This window comes from Anolis carolinensis, chromosome 5, assembly GCF_035594765.1.
Source record: "Anolis carolinensis isolate JA03-04 chromosome 5, rAnoCar3.1.pri, whole genome shotgun sequence".
Lineage (NCBI taxonomy): Eukaryota > Metazoa > Chordata > Lepidosauria > Squamata > Dactyloidae > Anolis > Anolis carolinensis.
The window spans coordinates 17,427,348-17,452,345 of record NC_085845.1 but is presented as its reverse complement, the minus strand read 5'-3'; the positions used below and the strand labels follow the sequence as shown (position 1 = coordinate 17,452,345).

General features: G+C 38.1%; 1 protein-coding gene across 6 annotated transcripts in view; it reads left to right on the top strand.

Annotated features, from left to right (window-relative positions):
- Positions 1 to 24,998, top strand: part of mapk10 (mitogen-activated protein kinase 10) — a 236,720-nt gene that overhangs the window by 180,387 nt on the left and 31,335 nt on the right. For 5 of the 6 annotated variants that reach the window (XM_062981826.1, XM_062981825.1, XM_062981828.1 and 2 more), the window contains exons 10-11: positions 11,087 to 11,269; positions 18,647 to 18,771. In XM_062981826.1, coding sequence (XP_062837896.1) covers positions 11,087 to 11,269; positions 18,647 to 18,771 — 308 coding nt within the window. Of the gene's footprint in view, positions 1 to 2,877; positions 2,950 to 11,086; positions 11,270 to 18,646; positions 18,772 to 24,998 lie in introns of all 6 variants that reach the window. The other variant, XM_008111016.2, reaches the window with a different exon arrangement.

The window sequence follows — 24,998 nt, the reverse complement described above, 5'->3', positions numbered from 1 at the left end:
GAACCTAAGTAGTAGCTTTATGGAAGAATTGGGGTGGGGGATCATGCATCTCTATGTCTTATCCTTTATCTCTATCTTATTCTTAGCTGTAGTTCCCTGCCCCATTGCAAAGTTCCAAATGCATGAGCCTAGGGAGAGAGAACATTCTTGGCCCTGAGCATATCATTTCCTTTGGGCAAGAGCATTAGAAGATAGCTTCTAGCACAAAATACTTTTTCTAATAATTTGTCACCTGCCCTTTCTCATAAATGCACACTGAGGTGATGTTTTTACTGAGCAGTCTACTAGGACTCTAAGATGTCTTTCTGGTTAGTCACCCCAAAAGCAGATCAAGATTTCAAATAACCTTTTACTAAGTTTTGGATTTCAACACTATTGAGATCTTTTCTTTCTCAGTTTTACCTAAATACTAGGCTTGAGCCCGGATTAGTTTATAGCCGTTTCCTTTGGCCAATCCGGCTCCTCAGCTTGTTTGGTTGGCCATAATGGTCAACAGTGGCTATTGAAAACCAGCTGTCTTCGGTTACATGTGGGGTGTGGGAGGGAGGCAGCGGCTAGATTGCCAAGACCTGAAAATCAAGAGAACAAAGGACTTATTAAAGGAATCCCAGCGTAGGATAGATCGCTCTTCTTTCCCTGCCCTGGGAAGTGAGGATTCGAGCCTCCTTAAAATGCCTTGGAAGTGTGCTGTGCAGGGAGGGAGGGAGCGCCAGGTGCACCTGTCTGTAAACCTAACAATGTCTTGATGAAGGCTATAGGGACAAACAATGCCTAAAATGATGGAAAGGGGAGCCTGGGAAGTCTCCCCTGACCCCAGTAATGGGCTGAATAGAAAATGAATCTTTCAGCTTCCCTGATCGAAAATGGATTTCTGTCTCCCAAATCTGGGAGTTTCCCGAAAAATAGATTGTGATCTCCACCAAAATCCAGGACACCGAAATGGATCACAGTTTGCCCAGATTGCACAAGCCTACTAGATACACATCCTTTAGTTTCTGTTCTAAATTTGTCTTTTTCAAGATGCAGTGGCCATGTGTTCATAAATTCCATTTGTTGTCACAGCCAATTGATGGGTTTTAAGTTACATTTCCAAAAATGTGGCTATGCTTAATTAAATATCTTGCTCTCTTAACTGCTGTTTAGTATCCAAGGAAGAACTGTACTTTCTGTGCTATAAGCTAAAAAGGGAAGATGATTTGCATATCCCTCTGGAAAAAAGATTCCTTAGAATAGAAACCAATATGGTTATAAGAATGCAGATGAGACCTATATTTTTAAATTACTCGTTTAATTACAAGAAGAGCCATAGTGACATACTCAGCTAGCCTTAGATCTTACTAAGATCACTGCTTTCCTTCATTCTTTCTTTCTTCATTACTCTTGTGCATGTAGGCAAGTGTAGAAACAATTTAAATTAACCTGCTCCTCCATAATAAGGAATTTTAATCCCTTTTCTGCTCACAATTTTTCCCAGCAATGCAATCCATCTTTTTTTTTTTTTTTACTGATAGAAATTACTATAGTTCAAATGACAGGGTCATTCTATTTTTGAAAATGGAAGAATTTAATATACAAAAGTATCCTGACTTGGGGGAACAGACTCTCTTCCTCAATAAAAATGAAGACTTTTGCAGCAAAGAGGATGGGTGTTAATCACACACTTTTTTGTATCTATAGAGTGCCCTCCACTCATGAATCAAAGAGGACATTTTAGTTCCCTAAGTTATATTTGAAGAATAAAAACCTACTGTATAAACATTCTTATAATATCGTTATCTGAAAAGATATAAAATTCAGATATGTACAAGTTTTTTTAATAATGACAGCCACAACCACAACAAGGAAAATATATCCCAACAAAGTGATTTGCTTTTTTACTATCGAGGTACCCAATGTATTGGTCTGGACAAGCAAAAGACCCATGCTGAGTTTTTTTGATGAACCGTGATGCAATGAAGTAAATTAGTAAACGTGACATATTGTCAGTAGTTTGGACCCATTCGTGGTAGCATTGGCATTGAAGAAATGTACAAACTGCACATTGAACTCTACTATTTACCCTAACCACATTCATAGTCCATTGCTAACCCTAGGGCTAACTTTTTGCTAGGATTAGAAATACTCCACAGTTCACTTAATGCAAGATTTTTTTAAAAAAAGGAAATCTTCATGTGTGATGATTAATGGAAATCTACACAGGGATGCACCTTTAGAAGTTGGTTACAGTATTGTTAGTTTTTTGCAGGTATACATGTTAAGTAATTAATAGGCAGAGAGTATATAGGAGTATAGTATTCACATAAAATTCTTTCGGGATTTGCATCAGGAGGGCAAAGGAAAGGATCAGTGTCTTCCCTTGCCTTAGTTCCCATACCTTCTTATGGGCAGTTCCAGCAACCATCTCTGCTACTTCTTAATGGAAATGTTTTGCAGGGATGTTTTAAGACAAAATGAATGGATACAAAAATAGGCATGGATATTCCTTGGGTCATTCTAATTCTGCTTTCAAATGACCTTTTCCATCACATAGTTATAACACTATAGTCTACTTTTACTGTCATCGCAACATCTTATGGAATTGTGGAATTTGTAATTGCAGTAGAGCTCTCTGGCTAAGCATTCCACAAATCCCTCCTTAAATTGCAAGTAGGATGTTCTCATAGAAGTCAAAGTGGAAGATAGTGCTATATGGGTTGCATTGTGAGAAAGGGACCTTGAACTCTGAGACACAAATCATGCAAGTATGTTTCTTAGTACTCTATTAGCAGGGAATGCATGTATTTTTTTCTGTTGACCCAACCCCAGACAAATCTTCTCATTTATTTGTTGTTCTGTTGCTGTGTTCTTGTTTACCTTCATTTCATTTTTTGTTTTCAGTTGACATGTGGTCAGTAGGTTGCATCATGGGAGAAATGATTAAAGGTGCTGTGTTGTTTCCTGGCACTGATCGTATCCTTCATAGCCCTTGGGCCTCTCTGGGTACCATTTTGATTTCCTTTGGTCTTCTGCCCATTTCAATTAATTGAACTCATATGGTCTGTTAAGGTCCTTTGGTTAATGGGGTAAAGATTGCTATTCTCATAATATCTTTACTTGAAAAGTTGTATTCAAGATGGTAGATCATCTGCCATAGATTCAGAATTCTGTGAAAAATAGCTATTGCATCACTTATTAGAAAATATTCTATTTTTTCCCAAAGGTTGGAAAAGTTACTTTTTAAAATTAGAACTGACTGGAATGCCTCATCCAACTAGTGACCACTGACTGGTGGAGGATTCTGGATGTTTTCTCTCAAGAAAAGTAACTTTTCTAAATTCTGAACTTTTCCGTGTTGCAGTAGAACAATTTATATCCAAACAGCCAAAGGATGTCTAGAGTACAGCATACTGACGTTAACAGTATGGATAATCGCAATAGCTTGTATGGTTGGTTTGGAATGGGAGAACATTTATTCCATTCTAATATTTAATGTTTCTGTTAATGGTTTTTTTGTTCCAATTTTGCGTGTCTCTCCTTCTCCAAAGGCTAACAATACATTCTTATTCATGTTTATTTGGAAGAAAGCATCCCGGTTTCAGTGGAACATAATCGTAGTTATGATGAACTGCAGCAGAATTAAAATATAAATGTGTGAAAGAGGGAGAACACAGCTAACATTGAATTAACTGCAGTTCAGATAAATAGGATTTCCTTATATTCTTATAGTTGAGTTTCTTTGTATGAATATATTATATTTAGCAAATGCTCAATCGATTTTCATTTTGATACATGCTGTGATAGTTCACAATGGAGCAGGTTAGGAGTTTAAGCTAATACATAAATGCAAGTCACCTTCCCTCATCTTTTAAGGGATTTCTTTGATAATGCATGAACCCTGCAGTCACAATTCATACCAATACATCTTCTCATATGGGCTTCTGTGGTCTGAAAGAATTGGATTCAAAACCTAAATGAATGAGTAAAAATGATGCTTAGTTGGTGTTACATTTCTAAATCAATCAGTTGTGTTTGGACATCCATGCTTCGGCAGTAATCATTTCACTTGTTTTTCATCCTCTGGAACAGTTTTTGAAGGATAGTTTTCAGGAGTGTCTTTAAAAAGGTAAAGAAAGAAAAGCAAGTCAAATATGCAATAACATAATTCCATTGTGGGTTTTTTTTTTTTTAAAGTAAGTCCCAGACAGTGAAGCAAATGTTTTGGAAATAGTTTGTAGAAAATGAAATAAGCTGAGAACAAAGGGTGAAAGTGGAAGGAGGAAAGAGAAACTGACATATTTTTTAAAATCTGAAAAAGTCAAATGTCAGGAATATTTGAGACTGGCCCTGCCAAATTGGGACAGTTGGAGGGCATGAATCTTCCCTGTTCTTGTTAGTTGGGTACAACATAAGATGTCTGGTCATTTGACTTTGTACAAAACTGTCCCTCCAATAAACAAGGCTTCTTTGGAAATATATACATCAAATATTTCTTGGCTGACCTGACATTGACATTCTTATCCAGAAAAGTAACACCAGAGAGTGACACACATTTGACAGCAGCACTTAACATCTCCGGACTCTGGACTCTGCCCACAGTGTTGCTAGTGTTGGTGCATAATCTGGGCAAATTTTACAATATTGTTTCCAGTAGTGAAATAGCTAGGAAGTGGCCTATCTTAAATTAGGAATGATACTACAGAGTCACAATCTTTCGGAGAAATCTGGCATATCAGAAAGTATTGAACTGTGGGCTGAGTATGGATGGATGGGTCAGCAAGGTATCTTTTTTCACAAAGCCAATCCTTTTTTTTGAACAAGCTTTCTCTTGAAAATGCCCTGAGCACAGAAAATTTACGTTATTGTAGAACACTTCTCAGAATACCCAGTCGTTATGATGAGGGACTCTCAGTTTATGGGACAAAAAAATAACTCTCCCAAGTTTTGTGTTTGTTAAAAGGCCTAGAGTCTCCCTCTCTGGAGGTTTTTAAGCAGAGTCTGGATGGCCATCTATCAGGGGTGTTTTGATTCTGTATTCCTTCTTGAGCTGGACTGGATGGCCCTTGTTGTCTCTTCCAAAACACTATGATTCTATTACTTCTTCCAAGACATAATTTAATAATGAAAAACTGCAGGCCTTCATCTCAACATTTTGTAACTGTCCTTCAGATATTTTCATGTTCATCCAAAGTATTGTGGGTGTTAAACTTACAATATGTATATGTTAGATGAAGCTGAGCATGTTGATGGACAAATAAGTGGATACTGTGTAATAATAATAATAATAATAATAATAATAATAATAATAATAATATAATTTTATTTTTATTCCCCGCCCCATCTCCCTGAAGGGACTCGGGGCGGCTTACATGAGGCCAAGCCCATGGGGCCATCAACAATATAAAAACAAAGCCATAAACAAATGAATAAACAACAATAATAAAACAGGTCATAAAAATCACATACAAAACTATAATGATAAAATCTTGGGTTGGCTCCAAAAATAACTGGGCCGAAAGTGCAAATTATGTCGGTATAGTGTAGTGCATAGGCAGAAAGATAAGGCCAAACGGATGAGTGCAAACCTGTGAATGAAATATATAATTTGGCCAGGGACCTTTTCTTACTACTTTGGCGCGTTTGTGTTTTTGTTTTTAACCCAGTTAATTGCTTTAATTTGTAGAACATGAAACTGCACCAGAGATAAAGCAGGCTCAAGTTAGAATATGTTCACATATATGAATTAAGATTTGCATATAATAAAATCATCAGTCAGAATAAATTAGGAGTATGTCACTGAGCAGCAGTTGGGGAAACTAACCTATTTGCCACTTGGGACTTTGTGGCCACAGATTAAACATCAAGGAGGATAGATAGACAAGGGATGCAAGGGTGATAGAGCAGAAAAGCCAGGTGCCCATGAGTAATATTTTAGTTCTCTAAAGAGGACACTACTTGAGAGTTTTTTTTGTTTTATGGCAGAAATGAAATATTGAGTTTTATTTCCTTTATGCATACATACCTTTACACAAAACTCTTCCGTCTTATGTATGAAATGCTCTATTGAACCCAGTGAAGCTTCTACTCATACAAGGGTGGTTCAATAGATGCAGTTGCTCCAGACCCCACACATACAAGGAACCTGGTCCTGAAAAGGGGGGAAAAAAACCTCTTGCTCCTTTCTCTTCTTGAAAATCCCAATGTTTCATTTATTATCTGTATTTTGGAGCATTGGGGTTCCGGCTGTCAAACATATCCAAACTGTGGTGCTGGAAATAGGTTCCACCTTGAAGATTTTTGTGCAGGTGTCTCTAGTGTTGTAAAATGTTATGTTTGGCTTCCTTATCTCATTTCTATACCACTCTGGCTAGAATGAGTCACCCATGAGTCACAAAGCAGTCCCTGTTTTGGAATGGCACACCCTCCAACTGTCCCAATTTGACAGGGACAGCATTATTAATCCTACTGCTGTCCCACATTTTAAGGTGTTTTTAAAATGTCTGATTCCTACTCCTTCCACTTGGCCACTTTATCATTAGTTTACTTCAGCAGGCTCACAGTGAGTTCAAAGTGCATCAGGAGGGGAAAATGAGGAGGGGGCAAAATCATGCCCTTCCCAGTAGACTCAGGCAAAAGCAACCCACTGCAGCTTCTCCTAGTTTGTGTCTTCTTTCTCATTCATAACCGTTGTCATCTTGATGATGCTGATGTTGCTTGGACACACTTCCCAGTTTACATTTCCCAGTGAAATGTTGTGAGATGTAGAATTGGCCCAAGATGCTGCCCACTTTAATACAGTCTTGCATGTAGCTTTGATAAAGAAGCATTTGCAAGCTTGTTTACAGGTAGGATGGACAAGCCTATGGAGGCAGACAGCAAAGGGACCTTGGCAGGCCTTCCAGACAATCACAGGCTTTACCTATTAACAACTAGACCTACTAAACTGCCCACTATTTCACTTTTTCACGGTGTCTCAGAGCCATGCCACACAATCCTCTGTTGGAACTGTTCAGTAGAAAGTGACTTTTAGGAATCAGGTAAGCCTTCAAGACCAAAACACCGTAATATCAGTGCTTGATGTGTTGTTGAAGGCTTTCATGGCCGGTATCACAGGGTTGTTGTATGTTTTCCCGGCTGTATAGCCATGTTCCAGAAGTATTCTCTCCTAATGTTTTGCCCACATCTATGGCAGGCATCCTCAGAGGTTGTGAGGTAACCTCTGAGGATGCCTGCCATAGATGTGGGCGAAACGTCAGGAGAAAATACTTCTGGAACATGGCCATACAGCTGGGAAAACATACAACAACCCCATCAGTTCTGGACCAATCAAAGCATTTCTTACCCCTGGAGTATTCAACCTTTACAGGTAAAGGGACACCTGTAGTCCCAGTAGAGTAGAAAGCTCCACTGCTATATTGTGGTATTATACGAAGAAAAGGGTTAGAATTGAGTGGCACATGGTTAGCCAACAGAAAACCGCCTTCACTTCTCTATTCCAAATCTCTTTTGACCTAAAATACATTTGATCTAGAAAAATTTGATAACCTGGGTGTGCTGACGGCCACCATGTTTTTATAGAATCATACTGCTTCAGACAAACATTGGTGCTGTGATAATATTTCCTTGTGGCATATGACATGGACATATTCAGTGCTTTCTCTCTTTTGGTTGTAAGGTAAAGATCTTTTGCATTCCTAGATCCATGCAGGGTCAACTTTGTTGCATGTTTTTCCTGTTACAAAAAAGTTTATACTTCAAGGGTTGGAAATACAGGCATTCACCATCTACATGTATCATGCAATGGTTTGAAGATCTTATTGCTTTAGCCATTAATGAACATGTTATGTTATTTTCAAGAGGTTAACTTTTTAAAAATGTATTTTTGGAGAGATGGCCAGCTGATATCAATATCTTTGGTGAGTCCTCATTCATAACCTATACTGTTCCCCCTTCCCCTTCTCTGTTATTCTTTTCTGCTTGTTTTCTTTAGAATCATACTTTAAAAATCCAGTATACAGTACAACCCCTTTCACTGATCCACATCTGAAAACATATGTCTTCTCCGGACATTTTCTATGGCCTCTAGTGAGACTCTTAGGTATTCTTGGGCTAGAAGTCGTACATAGGGTTTGCTATGACCTGTGGCTTTACAAATCTATGCAAAGTCAGGGAATGTATCACCCATGAATACAGGGATTGTACCAGGTATTGGCAATCTTCGGCCCTCCAGGTGTTTTGGTGGTGATGGTGATAGTAGAGGAGGAGAGGAGGGTTGTGATAGTGCACAATGCAATGACAAAAGCGGTGGACACAGTGGTGACCATAAGCTTACTATCTTCCAGAGACCAACATCAACCTATTTCATTGTCAGGCTCTGAGAGGTTCACAAAGGCAGGTCTCTGTAGAAGAGATGACCTGAAATATCAGCACTGCAATAGGATAGCCAGCTTATGGAGGGTAGCGAGTAACTTTCCCTTCCTCTCAGCACATGACCATCTACAAGGCAGTCTTGCCTAAATGCCCATTGAAGCTGGAGAATTCAGAGAACCTCTCTGCACTTGTGAGTCTTTCCAAACATCACCTCAACATGCATGTATGCTTATCAAAGAATACTGGGATTGGCTCTGCCTCTTAATGAATCAACCATCTGTAGCAAATGTGACTTTTCAACTTATTAAGCTTCCTGAACATTTGGTCCCTCTTTTCTTTCTTTCTTTCCTCTGCTTTTAAAAGATATCGACTCCTTATTATTATGCAGTGGATTCATTCATCACTCCTATGGGCTTAGGCAAATGGGCTTTTAATATTTTTTTTGTAAAAGATATATTTCCAGAAGGAGAAAGAAAGATAAAGTTAACCAAAAGTACCTTCTAAAATGCATTTTAAAAGCCTAATTTCTGTCAAGCAACCGCGTACTTATTAAAAATTGTTCATAGAGCCTCTATAATTAAACCATTAAAAGCATTTTTGTTATAGAAATAACTCCCTGGAAACCAGCTGCTAACAGCTGATGATTTGTTTGAACGTTATCCTTAATTATGTTGGTATTCTTAAACAAATAAGGGGTGATGCTATTAAGTTTGCACATCATTTATTGAAAGAATATGTAATATTTTCTCTCGTTCTTTTGTTCTCGTGCAGGGTGTTGTTTTTGTTACTAAGTTAATTTTGTTCTTTCTTTTGCCACCTTTCTGATATGAATGCTGCTAAAAGACTTCTAGCTAGTTAGAGGAAAAGATGGAAATAGGCTCTAGACAGGCAGAAAAAAACATTATAAAGAGAAGCTTCTTTCTAAGATGTTTGTTCACTGAATGATGGCTGTGCATGTGTTTGCACAGTCACACCTACGGTTAGACTTTTAGTAGCTTCAGTGAATCAGAAATGGGAGTATAGTGCAAGAAGGATGGAGGACCAAATGCTTTTGGTATTGAATTGCAGAAACACATCTACAGTAAACAATACGAAAAATGCTAGAGTGGGGAAAGAACTAGATTCTGCTATAATGGATTCATCTTTAGCCTTCTTACAATAGGCAAGTTAAACTAGAATGAAACAACTATATTTCTTCTCTTCGGTCTGTGAATTTGGATGCTGTCAGTATGTAACCCAACATCTTGGTCATATAGCCATCTAAAGCAATGAAACATGGAGAGAAACTGCTTAAAATTAGTGGCGTAGTATTGATCAATGTCTGAAAGGGCTTCATGTGTTGATATAGCTTAGAATGAATCCACTGGTGCCTAGTTTCTTATTAAAAAATCTTTCATTCCTTTTGCCAGATCATAGCAGATCTAATCACTGAAGTTCCTGTATTGACAAGAGTTGAGGATTGTTCCATATTAAAGTGACATGTCTGTCAAGCTTTCATTTCCGCATCTTACAATTTCAGCCCTTGTACACAGCTTTTCTGGCAGAGATAGGTCCATTTGTTTGAAGTATATCATTTAATGAAAGCAAGGGTGGAAATATTTAAGTCTTGGTCATCACCCCATTCCCAAACATTGCCCCCCCCCCAGTAAACCTAGAAAAAATGCCTGCTCAGCACTTTAGATACCTTTTGCATAGTTGTAATCAAACACGTGAGCTTTATCCCCTTGTTATAATAAGAATATTCTAAATATTACAGTGTGTTGATTTTTCTGGGAGAAAAGATAGTATCATGGGGATGGAGTCCTAACTGGAAATAGATAAAAGCAAAGTTAGTTGAAGTATCTTAATCGATCTTTTCTCATCAGTATTTTCTGAGACCTGTCTACAACTTTTAATAGGCTGCTTCCATGGCCCAAAAAAGCTGCCAAGATTTTTTGTGAGGGGGCACTCTTAGAAATGGGGGTCTCCGCGGTCTTCTTCTTTTCTTCTCCTTATAATTATTTCTTGGTGAACAATGTGTGTGCAAAAATATTTTCCACAAACGTCAAATAATTGTGCACAAAAAACAGTGTTCTACACAAAAATGTTTGTTTGCAGAATTAAGGGGTTTTCCACCTTTTTTGGAAGAAAAGTTGCAAAAATCTAAAAACAGCTCTCCCTTTTTATTATGGGTGTTTCAATGTGTCAAAACATTTTCTTTCTTTGAGAACAAGAAAACTTTTTTTAACATCCCCACCACTTATACTTTAACCTTCACAGATATCTCTAATTCCACTGTAATGTCAGTAGCAATTGTCACATCTTACAGTAGCGAATCATGATTTATTTATGTTGCAAACATCTTTTGGCATGGAACTACACCAAGAACAGGTGTGGCTGATCCCTTCTCCAAGAAGTTTAAGATGTAGGGACAAAGTGAAAGAATAATAGGAGAAGAACAAAAGAATGGGTAAGCATGGGTAGATTATGTTAATATAAAGGTTGTGTTAGCATCTTTTACAAATCAGGGCTACTGTATCAACCTTAAATTCAAGTTTTTGAGCTTGTTTTGGGCTGTAGATGAAGTTGCTTTAATATGATACTGCTTCCATAGTGAAGCACTGACTGACGTTTTCGTGAATCAAATATTGGTTGTCTTCCATCATGTTGCATAGGGAAGAAATTGTAAAATTACCTTGGGATGATAAAAAATGGGGTGGGGAATTCTGCACCTTTCTTTTCCTTAACTATCTCTACTCAGATATTGATCAGTGGAATAAGGTAATTGAACAGCTGGGAACCCCTTGCCCGGAATTCATGAAGAAACTGCAACCAACAGTGCGGAACTATGTGGAAAACAGACCTAAATATGCCGGCCTCACCTTCCCCAAACTATTCCCAGATTCTCTCTTTCCCGCCGATTCAGAACACAACAAACTCAAAGGTAAGAACAAATAAGGGATGCACATCAATTTACAAGCAAGTAGAAATATGTGTCACATTGTAAATGCATTTTTCCCATTTCTATTCCATATTTATTCCATCTTGTAAATCGAAGCAGCTACATGGCCAGTTATGTGTGTATAATAATAATAAATTTTATTGATTAGCCCTTAGGCCATATCACAGTACCAAACCAAACAACAAGGCTTGATAAGACTTGACTACACTCTGTGTAGTAAGTTAAAATAAGACACTTATAACACTACAGTAAATAAATATAAAACTGAATGAATATATACATCATATTTCCTTATCACCCCTACAATTTACCCCAATCAGCCCCACATATGTGGTTCTCAAACATATTGCTTTGCTTGAATACAAAGCTGTTTTGTATGTGTGTATAAGTCAGGTCTACTTCCACGAATGCCTGCAGTGTTACTACACTATGTAACTTTAGATATGTCAGAGGAGCTTTGCTCAGTGTGCAATGGAGGAAAGTTTAGTGGAAGAAAAAGCTCCCTTTCACTTTCTATCTTTAATAAAAAATCAAGCAGATTAGTAGTTCAATAAGACATGGCCCTCTTCTAAATTTGGAAAACCATATGTGAAAATGTTATGCACCAGTATTTTCCCCAAAGTATTAATTAGCCACAATAGAGGTTTTTTGAAGGGAGTGAGAGCTCATACTCATATTTACTAACTAGAATGCAATTGTATTTGGTGTGAGGGTCATCCACATTGATCTGCCACCTAGGATTCTGATGAGTGTTTGATACTTGGTTCATAAATTATATAAGCAAAAAGTGACTTCAAGGCGGACTTTCGCTGGACCAGTTTGGATTAATTGAAGGAACTTCTGCTGGATCTATTGAAATTGTTCACAGATTACTGGGAAGAGGGTCCTTTTTTAAGGGCAAAAGGATCTATTCCCTGTCTGTATGAATTTCCATGGATACATGTATAAACCTTCTCTGTTCCATTTCCATATTAATCAATTTTACATGAAAATGTAGTGAGTATGATATAGCTTCTATTCTGTAACTCAAGTTACATTTTTCCAAAGGTGTATTGCATTCTAAAACATGCATTTTTCCTGCACATTTTAGCATATTTTTGGTGCTTTGAACAGCATCACAAAATCTATAGCATAACTATGTTCTGATCCATTCATTGATCTAAGATACAGCTTGCTCCAAACTGCAAACAGAATGAAACTTCTAGATATCCTTAAAGTATCTTTGTTGTCAGCCATTTTCTTAACCTCAGTGTTTATGGGAGGGTTGTCTGTGCCCACTGTCTGACAACGAGAAAGGAATAAATTGGGATTTAGGAGCTTTTATCTGTTTACCAGAAAGTATCTTGAATTTAACAAGGCTATGAATAAAATCTCATTGAAACCTTGTTAGAAATAATTCAATAGTAAGGGCTGTTAGCAAAAGTGTTTCAGATTCTATTCATTGTTAGTACAATAAAGTACAATAGGAATATAAATATTCACTTATTTGATTCTTACATTCAATAACAAGTTTTTTGTGCCTAAATGTTATATGTATTTTCCCAATATATATACTGAATTGGGAAAAATAAACAAAAAAATACACAAAGGTCATTCAAAACATGAAGGAGCAAGTTGGACTTTCTGAATCCCTAATTTTTGCACAATATGTAATCTTTTACGGGGTAAAAATTGTGTATTTGGGGCATTCACATTTATGTATATGTGCATGCAAATGAAAACCCATTTAAAACAAACACACAATCTCAGATTCTTCTTAGAAAGTCCTGTAATGCAAGGGGATAATTCTCACAATAGTTGACTAAATGGTCAATAGTATCCCTTGGTGTGCTGAAATACGCTGAAAATTGCACGTATTGCTCGTATCTCTAGTGCATACAGCTTTCATTTAGCATTAGCAGCCATTAGGACCATGGGCAGAGAAGTTGTGCTGCATGATTACAATTGCTCCAGATGTGATATTGCCATTGTTTGCCATGGGAAGAACTGAAATTATTTTAAAACTATAATGAATCCATAATTATCTACAAAAGGATGGCACACTTTTGAATGTGACAATGATTGATGTGCATTTTGATATAACAAAAAGGCCTTCAATTATAGTTCTGGAATCTTCTGCAAACTTGAAGCATGTATCAGTCTTGCACACATGGCTTCTCAAGGTTGCTTGTGGTGGCAATGTGTGATATTTTTTAATCTGCTGCAATTTGCATGCCATTACCCAGAATGCATTTCTCCAGTATACAGCAAGGCTGTTTGTCTCCACTCTGGGGGGTGATTGAAAGTCTGGCCAAATGTCTTCAGAAACACTGAGCTCTTTCTATAATCCTCCCCTCCACAACACACTATACCGTACCACCCCAGAGAGGAAACAGAATAATGGATTTACAAAGGATTAAAAGCAGATGCTGAGGGAATGATAATTAAGATGTCCTTCCACTCACTGGCTTTATGGATAAAGGCTGTAAACATATTTCCACACATGGAGATACAGCTAATTTCCATGGTCTGATTTTCTGTCCTGATCTCCCATAAAAATACTCTCTCTCTCTTGAAAACAAGCCCCAAACACTTTACTATTAAGAAATATGCTTGATATACAGAAAGCCAGAGGTATCTCCTTCTGTAGCAGAAAGTGATATTTTGACATTTGGTTGCCACCTGTAGATGCTATTTACAGATCTCCTTATGCTCATTTCTTCCTAGAGAGAATTCATATTACTCCAACCCATCATTTGTTTGGAGCATAATAATTCACAAAGCAGCTTGCACACACTCTCGTTCCCAGGAAAAAACAATAAAATAATAAAATGAACCATAAAAGCAAAACTGCTCTAACTAATTCAATGTGTGCTCTTTGTTGTAAGTAGTGATGGAAATAAACTATGACATGCTGGCATTAAGGAGCAACTTTCATTCTATTTGAAATGGTACTCTCTAGTTACCGAGCCTTGGACTAAACCAAACCTACTTACGCAATGTCAATTGGTTGTAGACCAGCTTTTGGCTTTTGAAATGATTTAGATTTCAGCATGGCAAGGGACTGAAAGTCAAACTATCTGGAGCAACCAATCTTGATCACCACTATTTTAGCTCATAAGGGCAACCTGTAGCTAATGGAAGGATATATCCCTGGAATGATAAGGATGACACTCCTAGAAAAGTGTTTCCAGGGTTATATGACTAGTATTTTTGTTCCTAATGTGTTGATTTTCTTGACATGAAAATCAATGAATCTGGCTTTCTGAAGTGTTGTTGGATACTGAATCTAGGAGTTGTAGAAAGCACACAGGATTTAGGGAACTATGGGCCTATGAATTGTGTTCTTCTCCCTTGATGCTGCAAACCCTTCTGTCCCTTGAAAAAAATTGTTCTGAAAGTCAGCGGACACAATGAGATATGGCTCTAAAGCAAGGCTGAGCAAATTTAGCAGCAGTTTCAGAATCCACTTCTGGTTTGGGAAAATATGTATTGATGTAAAATGTTCAACAGTGTATGTAGCAGTCCAACTCAAATTCATTCCTTTTTGGCCAGAAAAAGAAAAGCAATTTGGGAGGGGGGGTTAGAGAAGCAAAATCTGCTTGGGGATCCAAATGCAGAAGACCATAATTTGCTCATGTCTATTAGAGATGAAAAAAAATACTTTAAAATGAATTGAAAAATTATTTAAACCATGTGTTGGAAAACCATGATTAGAAGCATCCTGCAGTGATGGGATCCTTTACAGCTAAGAATTTATTTTGTAAAAAAAATATGTGTGGGTTTTTGGTACTGAAAACAGCATTTTATGCACTAAAAGCAATTTTATATGAAAAAAATATTTTCAGAGATATTTTCTGTGGAAGAAAATTCTGTTTTCTGTGCAAAACCCACATGTGAATTTTACAGAGAATAATGACCATACTGTGCAGTTGTCAAAGCCATCTTTATAGCAAGAAGAAAAATGCAAAAATTACCCAATGAGACCTTCAGAACAATATTAGCAAATAATTATAGCCCTAGTGCCTTCTCTAGTAACTGCAACTGCAAAGGAGAGGAGGACATGAGAAAGCATGCCATCTGAAACCCGACTGAAATGTTTAAATCCTTAAATTAACCATTGTTTGCACTGTAATAAGAGCTTGTCCAGTGCTGTGACCTGAGCGTGGCTGCAACTGGCAATCAGAATGCAATTGGAAATCAAAAATACACACATACACTTAACAGTGCTGGAAATGATTTGTGTGGGAATGAAAATATTCCTAGCTATACATGCAAAAAAGCACATGGAGTAGAGAAAAGTGAAAATTCAAAAAATATATACAAAATTGTTCATTGTTTTCTGCCAGTGAAAATGGAAAATACATAATAATGTGTCTTTTTTAGAAAGTAGTACAAAATTCATTTTGGAACAGGTTTATTAAAAATAATTTACATTTCTATGTAAAGATGGGGTGGTCCCCTTACAATTTAACATGAATCACATCAGAATTAATTTTCAAGTAGAAATCAAAGAACTCGGATGGACTGCAGTTTAGTCAAGGGGGGTTTCTTACTTCTTTCTTGTGAAATATTAGCTAATTGTACCTTGTATTCACTAGTGGTCTCCCATAGATCTACTAGCCAGGGCTGACTATGTTTAATTTCCAAGATCAGACACCAAGATCTGGCATCTTTAGGTTATTGTGATTCATGCAAAAAGAGAACCAGAAAGTGTTAATTATTCAGGAATAATCTGGAATAATTGTGCCTTCTTATAAATACTTTATTGGCCTTGGAAGACAAAGCATGCCACCAGTATTCATACTGTTTGGTTGATCCTTTAAATATATTCTCCAAATGATAAATAGGTAGAAACGTTTGTATTTACATAAGGAATTACAGGTGATAGCAGTGAAGAAAAGACAGGAGAAACAGTAGAAGATGACGTCCATGCATGAGGCACTTGACATATGAAAAATCTTTTGGTTTTAAAATGGTTGCTGGGGAGAAAAGCAGCACCAGATTCACACCCACACTTAGGGTGTCTATGTGTACGCTTTGACTGACAGATACAGGAGAACTGATCCCAAACAAGGCAAATGTTGCATTCTTTCCATGTCAATCTTCAAAATGAGCTTTCGTCAGGGGATTAATCAAGCTCCATCTGTCAGAACGGTTGGTATATACTGGTCAGAATCAGTGGCTTACTTATTATTCCCATAGGTTCTCTGAATCTCAGGGGATATTAATAATATAGCCCAGAGTTACTGCTGAAACTTGTTCCAATTTTATGGCTTTTATCCCAGAGAAGTAGTTACTTCATTGCAAATAGAGCAGGTTTGGGTTAGTGATGCTGCAGTAATTTGATAGCTTCAGTTGCTGATGCAGCTATTATTCTTCAAATGGGGGGAAAGGATACAGGTATTGTGAACAGATCAGAGGAAGAGCCGCAGAAGGTATTTTGTTATTCTCTTAGACTGGGGTGGGCAAACTGCAGCAAGGACAGAGCTAATTTGATATCTTTGCTTCCACATTTACAGCCACATATAAAGAAAAAGGTGTGGTTCAAAATGTATGGTCATTTCTTCCTGTTTTCATTTTCTGTAATTTTTGGACAAGGTTCAGCTCTCTTTTAGATGGGGGTTGGCATTATTAAACCTAATTGGCCAGGAGTCAGAACTGAAGCCAAGGACATTGTTATGGAGGAATGCAACAGAACACAGAACTACAGGAAAGAAAGAAAAAGAAAGAAAGAAAGAAAGAAAGAAAGAAAGAAAGAAAGAAAGAAAGAAAGAAAGAAAGAAAGGAAGAAGCCTCACTGGATGTCAGATGAAATCTTTCACGCAATTAAGGACAAACAGGAAGTAAAAATAAAAGTTGATGGAAATACTGACCGAATTCTGAATGCAACTGTTCAACAACTTGTGTGCAAGTTCAACAAGAACCACTTTGCAAAAAAAATGCAAGATGACACCAAAAAACAGGGGTTTTTTTTAAGAAAGGAAGAACAAGAGACTTTCTCTACAAGATTTGAGAAAAGGGAAATTTGACTCAAAATGGGGATTCTCTCTGACCAACAGTGGAACACAGGGAGTACTGTTTAAAGATAAACCTACAGTTTTAAAAAATGAAATGGAAGCTGCACTCTGAGTATTTGGGAGAAATAAATGACTAGGAACAGAAGGCATACCAACAGAACTGCTGTAAGCTACAGAATTCTACTTAATATGGAAAACAAAATAATGGTCTACAAATTTGAAATTTTCAGTATACATTCCTCCAGTCATTAAGAAGGGAGCATCATGGATTGCAGTAACCACTAAGGAATTGCATTAATTTTTCATATGAGCAAAGTGATGCTCAAAATGGTACATCAAAGACTTTTGTCATTTATGGAGCAAGAAATGCCAGAAGTCCAAGCATGGTTAAGGAAGGGAAAAGACAATAGGGATCATATTGCAAACACAACATGAATTTCAGAAGAAAGCACCCTGTGCTTCATAGCTTATTGTTAAAAAGAATAACACATTTAAGTTTATTAAAACACAGCAATAGAACACATGAACAATCTATTTTGCTACAATTCCCCAGAACAAAATCAGTTCTTTCCAACTAACTGCTCAGTTTCTGTGAAATCCAAATCTTCTGTATCTGATATCCAACCATGCTTCTGTTAATTCCAAAGCCCCGACTACTTCAAATTGCAAACCATGCCTGTCTTTCCTACTGAAATTCAGCAGCAACTCCAACAGAAAGATGCCGACAGGGACAGCAATAGGAAGTATAAAAAGGCAATTGCTCTGGAATTAATGTTGTTTACATTAAAGATGCCTTCCTATTGTTTGAAAGCACCGCAGGCCCAAACAGTGATAACCAAAGTGCTGGTTCATAGACTGGGGCTAATCTGTGAGTTATTGGCTGCTGGCCTGCAGTGAGCTCCAAGATGAAAGGAACAGTTATAACCAATGGGCAGAAAGACATTGATGGTCAGTAACACATTTAGGGGGGGGGGGGGAGAATTCACTCATTCCCCTATGTCAAGTTTAAGAAGTACTGAACTAAAACGTTAATTACATTATGTTTGCTACTATTGAAACAATGTGCCAATTTAGAAATGAGTAATTTGAAAAAGAGGGAAGTTGACATATCATTCCATTTATTTAAAGTTGAGAAGAAAAGCTCCAATTAAAAAATTGCTTCTGTGAGTTACAAGGAGGTATCAATTTTCTAGCTCATAAGTTGAACTTAATAATTTTTTTTAAAAAAAAATCCTTAGAAACTAGCAAAAACGTGTTGCTTGGTTTTAACAAGTGAACTTAATTTTGTTTCCCCATACCTTGTGTTCGCTGCATATTATTCTGCTCAGACACATTTTCTGTTTTTGTTTCCCTGTTCCAGCTAGCCAAGCCAGGGACCTTTTGTCAAAGATGCTAGTGATTGACCCAGCCAAACGGATATCAGTGGATGAAGCCTTACAGCATCCGTACATTAATGTCTGGTATGACCCGGCAGAAGTGGAGGCAGTAAGTAATGCTAACTCTGTTTTGATGTTATTTCAAATGGCTTTGCATGACAGCAGTAGCCGTTTCAAGGAGCAGCAGGACTTACCAAGTGGGTGAATAATTTTCAACCATTGCCATATAATTTTGATACATTCTAATATGTTCTCATATTGCCTTTCTTAGATGTAGCTGACCAATTAGGACAAGTGGCATCAGTCTATAAGTTTGGTAGAGCAAGTGAGTGAGATACAACCTTTTCTCTAACTATCCAGCTACTTGCTCAGTGTCTGAGTAGATTATGCTTCCCCAGTAATGCTGAAAAGACATGAGGAGGTGAGGTCTGAAATCCATGGTATGCTTTACAATCCCAAACTCTTTTATAGCTCAACGAGTGATAGGATAGAGATCACCATACTCCTACCCCCCACTAGCACTTACTGCCTCATCACACCAGTGCATGGATCCGCTTTAAATCCAGTTTTTGCCTCCTGTAGAATTCTGGGGTTTGTAGTTTGGTGAGGCCCAGGACCTGTCTGGCTGAGCTGTTTAAAGGCCCTTCTCTAAAGTGGATTTAAAATGGATCCAAGCTCTAGTGTGATAAGGTCCCCAGTAATCTTCCACATAAATGTTCCAGGTTCAAAATAGCTCAGGGGTATGTTATTTCCCAAAGGCTATCACTTGTTGGTAGCCTAAGGGAGGAAAAACTGAAATCTCCCAGTGATCATGAAGAGGCCAGTAGGGTATATAGAAACATTTGAGGAAATGGAGAAGAAGAAAAGGAAAGGCCTTTGTTCCTTTTCCCTTTCTTCTGTTGATTTAGCTTACTACAGGAGGAGACTTTCAGACTCTCTCATTGTGACTTGTTCCCACTGTAACAGCCCTATATAATGTGGACCCAGACTATATGAAATTACTGAACCTATATGAAATAGCCCAGGTTTTACCATGTTTGGAAGAGTGCTGTTTCTGTCTCCAAATACTGTCCCAAGTGCATTTGATCAATGTATAGGAAGGAGCCTTCTGAGTGGCTGCTCCTAGACCAGATAATTCACTTCCACAAGATGCTGTGTGTGCATGTGTATGTATACATATGTTGACAGGCCATTGATTTCAATTTGTATTGCAGTGAGGTCTGCTGGTTCTTGAACTTTTGTTTTTTAAACATGTCTCAATGGTCAATTTAAATTAATTAGCATAGTCTTGTCTATGCAATGTTTTTTGTGCATTGTTTTAGTTGTATTTTCTTTACATCTTATACTGCAAGCCACCTTCTTCAATGAGCTCTCCTCCTCCTTACTTTACCTGAACAAATACCCTTGTGTAATACATGTGGGAGAATGTGATCGGTCAAAGAAGCAGGAAATCGCATTCAAAGCACCCCCGACAGATGGCCATCCAGCCTCTGCTTAAAAGCCTCCAAAAAAGGAGCCTCCATCACACTCTGGGGCAGAGAGTTCCACTGCTGAACAGCTCTCACAGTGAGGAAGTTCTTCCTGATGTTCAGGTGGAATCTCCTTTCCTGTAGTTTGAAGCCATTGTTCCGTGTCCTAGTCTGCAGGGCAGCAGAAAACAAGCTTGCTCCCTCCTCCCTATGACTTCCCCTCACATATTTGTACATGGCTATCATATCTCCTCTTAGCCTTCTCTTCTGCACGCTAAACATGCCCAGTTCTTTAAGCTGCTCCTCTTAGGGCTTGTTCTCCAGACCTTTGATCATTTTAGTTGCCCTCCTCGGGACACATTCCAGCTTGTCAACATCTCCCTTCAACTGCGGTGCCCAGAACTAGACACAGTATTCCAGGTGTGGTCTGACCAAAGCAGAGTAGAGGGGGAGCATGACTTCCCTGGATCTAGACACTATACTCCTATTGATGCAGGCCAAAATCCCGTTGGCTTTCTTAGCAGCCGCATCACATTGTTGGCTCATATTGAACTTGTTGTCCAATCAGACAGGATGTAGTGTTGGGTTGAGAAATTGGGAGTGGAAGGCGGTTTGTCCTCATTGAGTAGAAGAGTGGATTTCTTTAGGAATGGCTTGTCATGCAACTAGAGAATAAGCAATACTCGTTGAAATTACAGGTGCTTCTTCTGCGCAATCACTAAAACGATTTCCCTCTCTAGTTTTCACCCTGGGAACTCTACTCATATAGGCTTCCAATTTTCCTGTGACTCTGGCACATTTTATGCTCATATGATTTGTATTCATAGACATAGCCAGATGTACCGATTGAAACATTACAAGAAAAGGTTAAGGAAATATCTCTGGTGCACATTTCCTGTGTTAAGGAGGTAGGAGAGACTCTCCAGGCGAGATCAGTTATTTTGATATCAGTGAGCAGCAGGGTGGAATGGGGGGGGGGGGGTCATGAATATTGCAGCCAGTCTTCCATAGAAAAGGGTCATAAGCATCATTAACCCTGTGCTTGCCCTCTGGGGGGAAAGGCCCCTTGTTTGTGTGCCATTACAGCTAGAACATGTAATCAGTGTAAGGAAGCCCCCTAAAATTCCCTAGAGAGCATCTTGTAATCCTTTCCCAATGTCATTGTCGCTGTGAGTGTAAATTCATTAGCGTTTAAGAGGCGCTCAGTTACCATGGTGATGAGGTACCATATGGAGAGATGGGTCACAATCTACAGGCTTGTGTCCTTTCCTGCTTTGACAGCGAGATCTGAGAATCATGGTGCCCCATATGGCTATAGCCTGATTACAGATGTAACTTTTACACACAAGGTTAATAAGTAATTATCTCAAGTGACATAATTATTCTTTTTTAAAAAAAGGAAATCATGTCAGGGGTTTTTTTTTCTATTCCTATGGGGGGAAAACTAAACATGAATGAATTTTTAGTGTCTACCTCCTGTAATTGAAACTGTCTATCATCTTTGAGTTTTGTTGTTGTTGAGTACTTTCAAGTTATTTCTACCTTATGGTGAACCTAAAGGAAATCTGTCATGGGGCTTTCTGGGTTGAGAACATGTGACTTGCCTAAGGTCACCAGAGAATCACACCCTGGTCTTCAGAGTTATAGTGCAATGGTCAAAGGGCTACACCACACTTTATTTCTCTCCTTTCCTTACCTGCAGCTGAAGTCCAACACTACTTCTTTCTTGGAGAATTACTCTTATACTCTTGAAATATCTTTCTGTTTGATTGGATATTGTGAATAGCTCCTGTCTTTGTTTTCTTTTATGAATTTCAAGAGCAATCTTCGTCTTAATCAAACCAATAGTAAAAATACAAGACAATACAAAAATACAAAAACAACATCTCAAACTCCATCATGGAATGTAAAACCCAGTAGCACTTGAGAAAATGCTGGGAATTATGGTATTTTTAGTCAAAAAAACAGTATTTTCCAAAGCTCCAGAATTAAGGAACAGTGATAGCATAAAATTGTAGGTGAAGGCAATCAACTCGTTTCCAGAACCATGAGAATTTAGAATGTCCTTTAAGCATTCTCCAACAATACAATGTCCTGATATTGTAATGTTGGAGGATGCTTCAAGGTCACAGCAGTACTGTAGAAAAATGCTCTCCTGCATCATCAACTAATCGTGCTCAGTACAAGGTCTTATCTGAAGAGAAGGACAGTCAGGCAGGTTAACTTGAGAAGATGTTTTCTTGTGATCTTTGGGTCCTCTGCTGTTTAGAACTTTAATAATGCTCACCAGTTCATAGAACTGGGTTAGGAAACGAATAGGCAGAAATGTAATTGTTTAAGAATTGGTGTAATATGGCTCCACCTAGCTGAACCAGTCAGAATGCTAGCAGGGAATTTTCTGAATTAATTAAAGCTTCTGGGTTGTCTTCAAGGGCATTTCCTTTAGGATTATGCAGGGATGCTTTGTGACCTGCATGAGGTTTGGAGGATTGTCCTGCTCTATATTCCTCCCATAGAAGAAAGAGACATACGGCTTGAATGTTTACTTCATTCTGACTGCCCAGGTATATTTAGCTGGTCATGTCAAGAATAAGGATATATGATTGAACATGCCATCATTTCCCATTTTTATGTATGGTTGTGAAAAGTCGATAGTGAATAAAGTGAATTGAAATTGAGATGTGGTACAGGAAAAGGGTTCTGTGGGTATCAGGAGCAACTAAAGAAACAAACATGTCCTAGGGCAAATCAAGTCTAGACACTCTCTAAAAGCCAAGATGACTAAATGGGGGCTGTTACATGATTCACTAGAAAAGACAATAAAGGTTAGTAAGGTAGAAGGCAGTGGGAAAAGAGGAGGACCATATTCCAGATGGATAAATTCAATCCAGGAAGCCATGGCTTTGAGTGTGTAAGACTTGAGTAAGACAGTTGATGATAGGAGGGCTTGGTGGTTTTTCATGCACAGGGTCACCATAAGTAGAAGTTGACTTAACCGCAGTTAACAATCACAAATTGCAGCATCTGCATTGGCTTCCAACTGATTACCGTGGTCTATATAAGATGCTAGTTCTGACCTTTAAAACTCTTTACGGCCAGGGCCCATCGTACCTTAGGGACCGTCTCTCCTTCTCCCATCATCGGAGGTTGCAACGACCATCCCAACGAGACTTACTTTATGTACCGGGTCCTAGAGAAGTGCACTTGGAAAGGACCAGACGCAGAGCTTTTTCTATTTCTGCCCCTGCCTTATGGAATGCCTTGCCGCCCTACATGAGAGCCATGCGTGAGTTGGGGCCTTTTACCCTCGCACTCAAGACCTGGCTCTTTACTAGAGCTTTTAATCTATGTTAATTTTATTAATATTTTTATGTATGTATTTTTATCTTTTACAATTTTATCTTGTAAATCGCCTGAAGCATCGTGGATGGAGGGCGATTAATAAGTAATTAAATGATGATGATGATGATGATGATGATGATGATGATGATGATGATGATGATGATTTAATACTGTTACCCAAAATATACCTATTATTGGGTCACACATTGCTTATGAAATCCCCCAGAAGCTTCTGAAAGTTAGAAATTAACTGAGCAAACTGAACTGAACTTATCAGTGTTAGATTAGTACCTTGTGTGTTGTCCAAGGCCTCTCCTTACATGTAACTCAACAAGCTTGAAACTATGGGCCCTTCCACACAGCCATATAACCTAGAATATCAAGGCAGAATAACCTTTGAACTGTTTTGAACTGGGTTATCTGAATCCACACTGCTATATATGCTATTCAGCTGTGTGGAAGGAACCTGAGTTCAAACCAATGTACCAAACTCTTTCAACTTGCAACAGCCAAGAAGAGTGAAGTCAGGGTGGTATGGATGATGGTGCTGCGGGAAGTCAGGTAGTGCCAGGGGCTATGAACTATACACATCCTTTTACCTCTAATAAGATAGTAGACAACAAAGTCAGAAAAGATGGCTTCTTATTTTTGTGTATGCATCAGCTGAGAAGGAAAGCTGGAGGGCAAAGCAGTGATCTTTCATATCCATACCACAAGAAAGAGATCTTATTTAGTTCATTAATTATAGTCAATAGGAAAATGAGCTAAATGCTGGATAGCCAATAGAACAATCTGTATCCTAATCAATTTACAGACATGTAGCTACTTTTCATGTAAACGGTGTTTAAACCTTTTATTTTATTTTATTTTAAAATGTGGTGGATTCTCATTTGGTGTAGGGTTGATAAAGAGGAGTTGAACTGACAGCTCTCAGGAAAGTTTCACACTAGAGCATCTATTTACTTTAAATCCAGTTGCTGCCTCCTGAAGAATTCTGGGATTTATAGTTTAAGGAAGGTCTTTAAACTGCTCAGCCAAAGAGGTCTTGAGACTTACTAAGCTAAAAAACCCAGAATTCTGCAAGAGGCAGATTTAAAGTAGATAGATGATCTAGTATGATGAAATCATTAGTTATGGATTATGCTCTGATAAAGCATTGGACTAGATATGGCCCCTAGGGTCCCTGCTTCATGTAGTTCCGGTTATGAGTAAGACGCAAGCAAGAGTTATATAACAAAAACCAAGGAACTTTATTTAAACCAATCTGCAGTTAACTCCCAAGAGTTTCTTTCTCTGCAGCTCAGTCTTTCTGCTGGTGTGTGCTGAGTCACTTTCTGCTACAAGTTGAGCTTTCTTTATCTGGAATTCTGACATCTCAAATACTTCAAAAGCATCCACACAAACAGCTGAGATAGTGATAATTTTGCTTTCTAATAGTTCAATGTATTCAAATTTGGTTTCATACACACAATTGATAAAAGATACTGTAGACAAAATTACTTCAAGGTTTTATGTTTAATGTTTA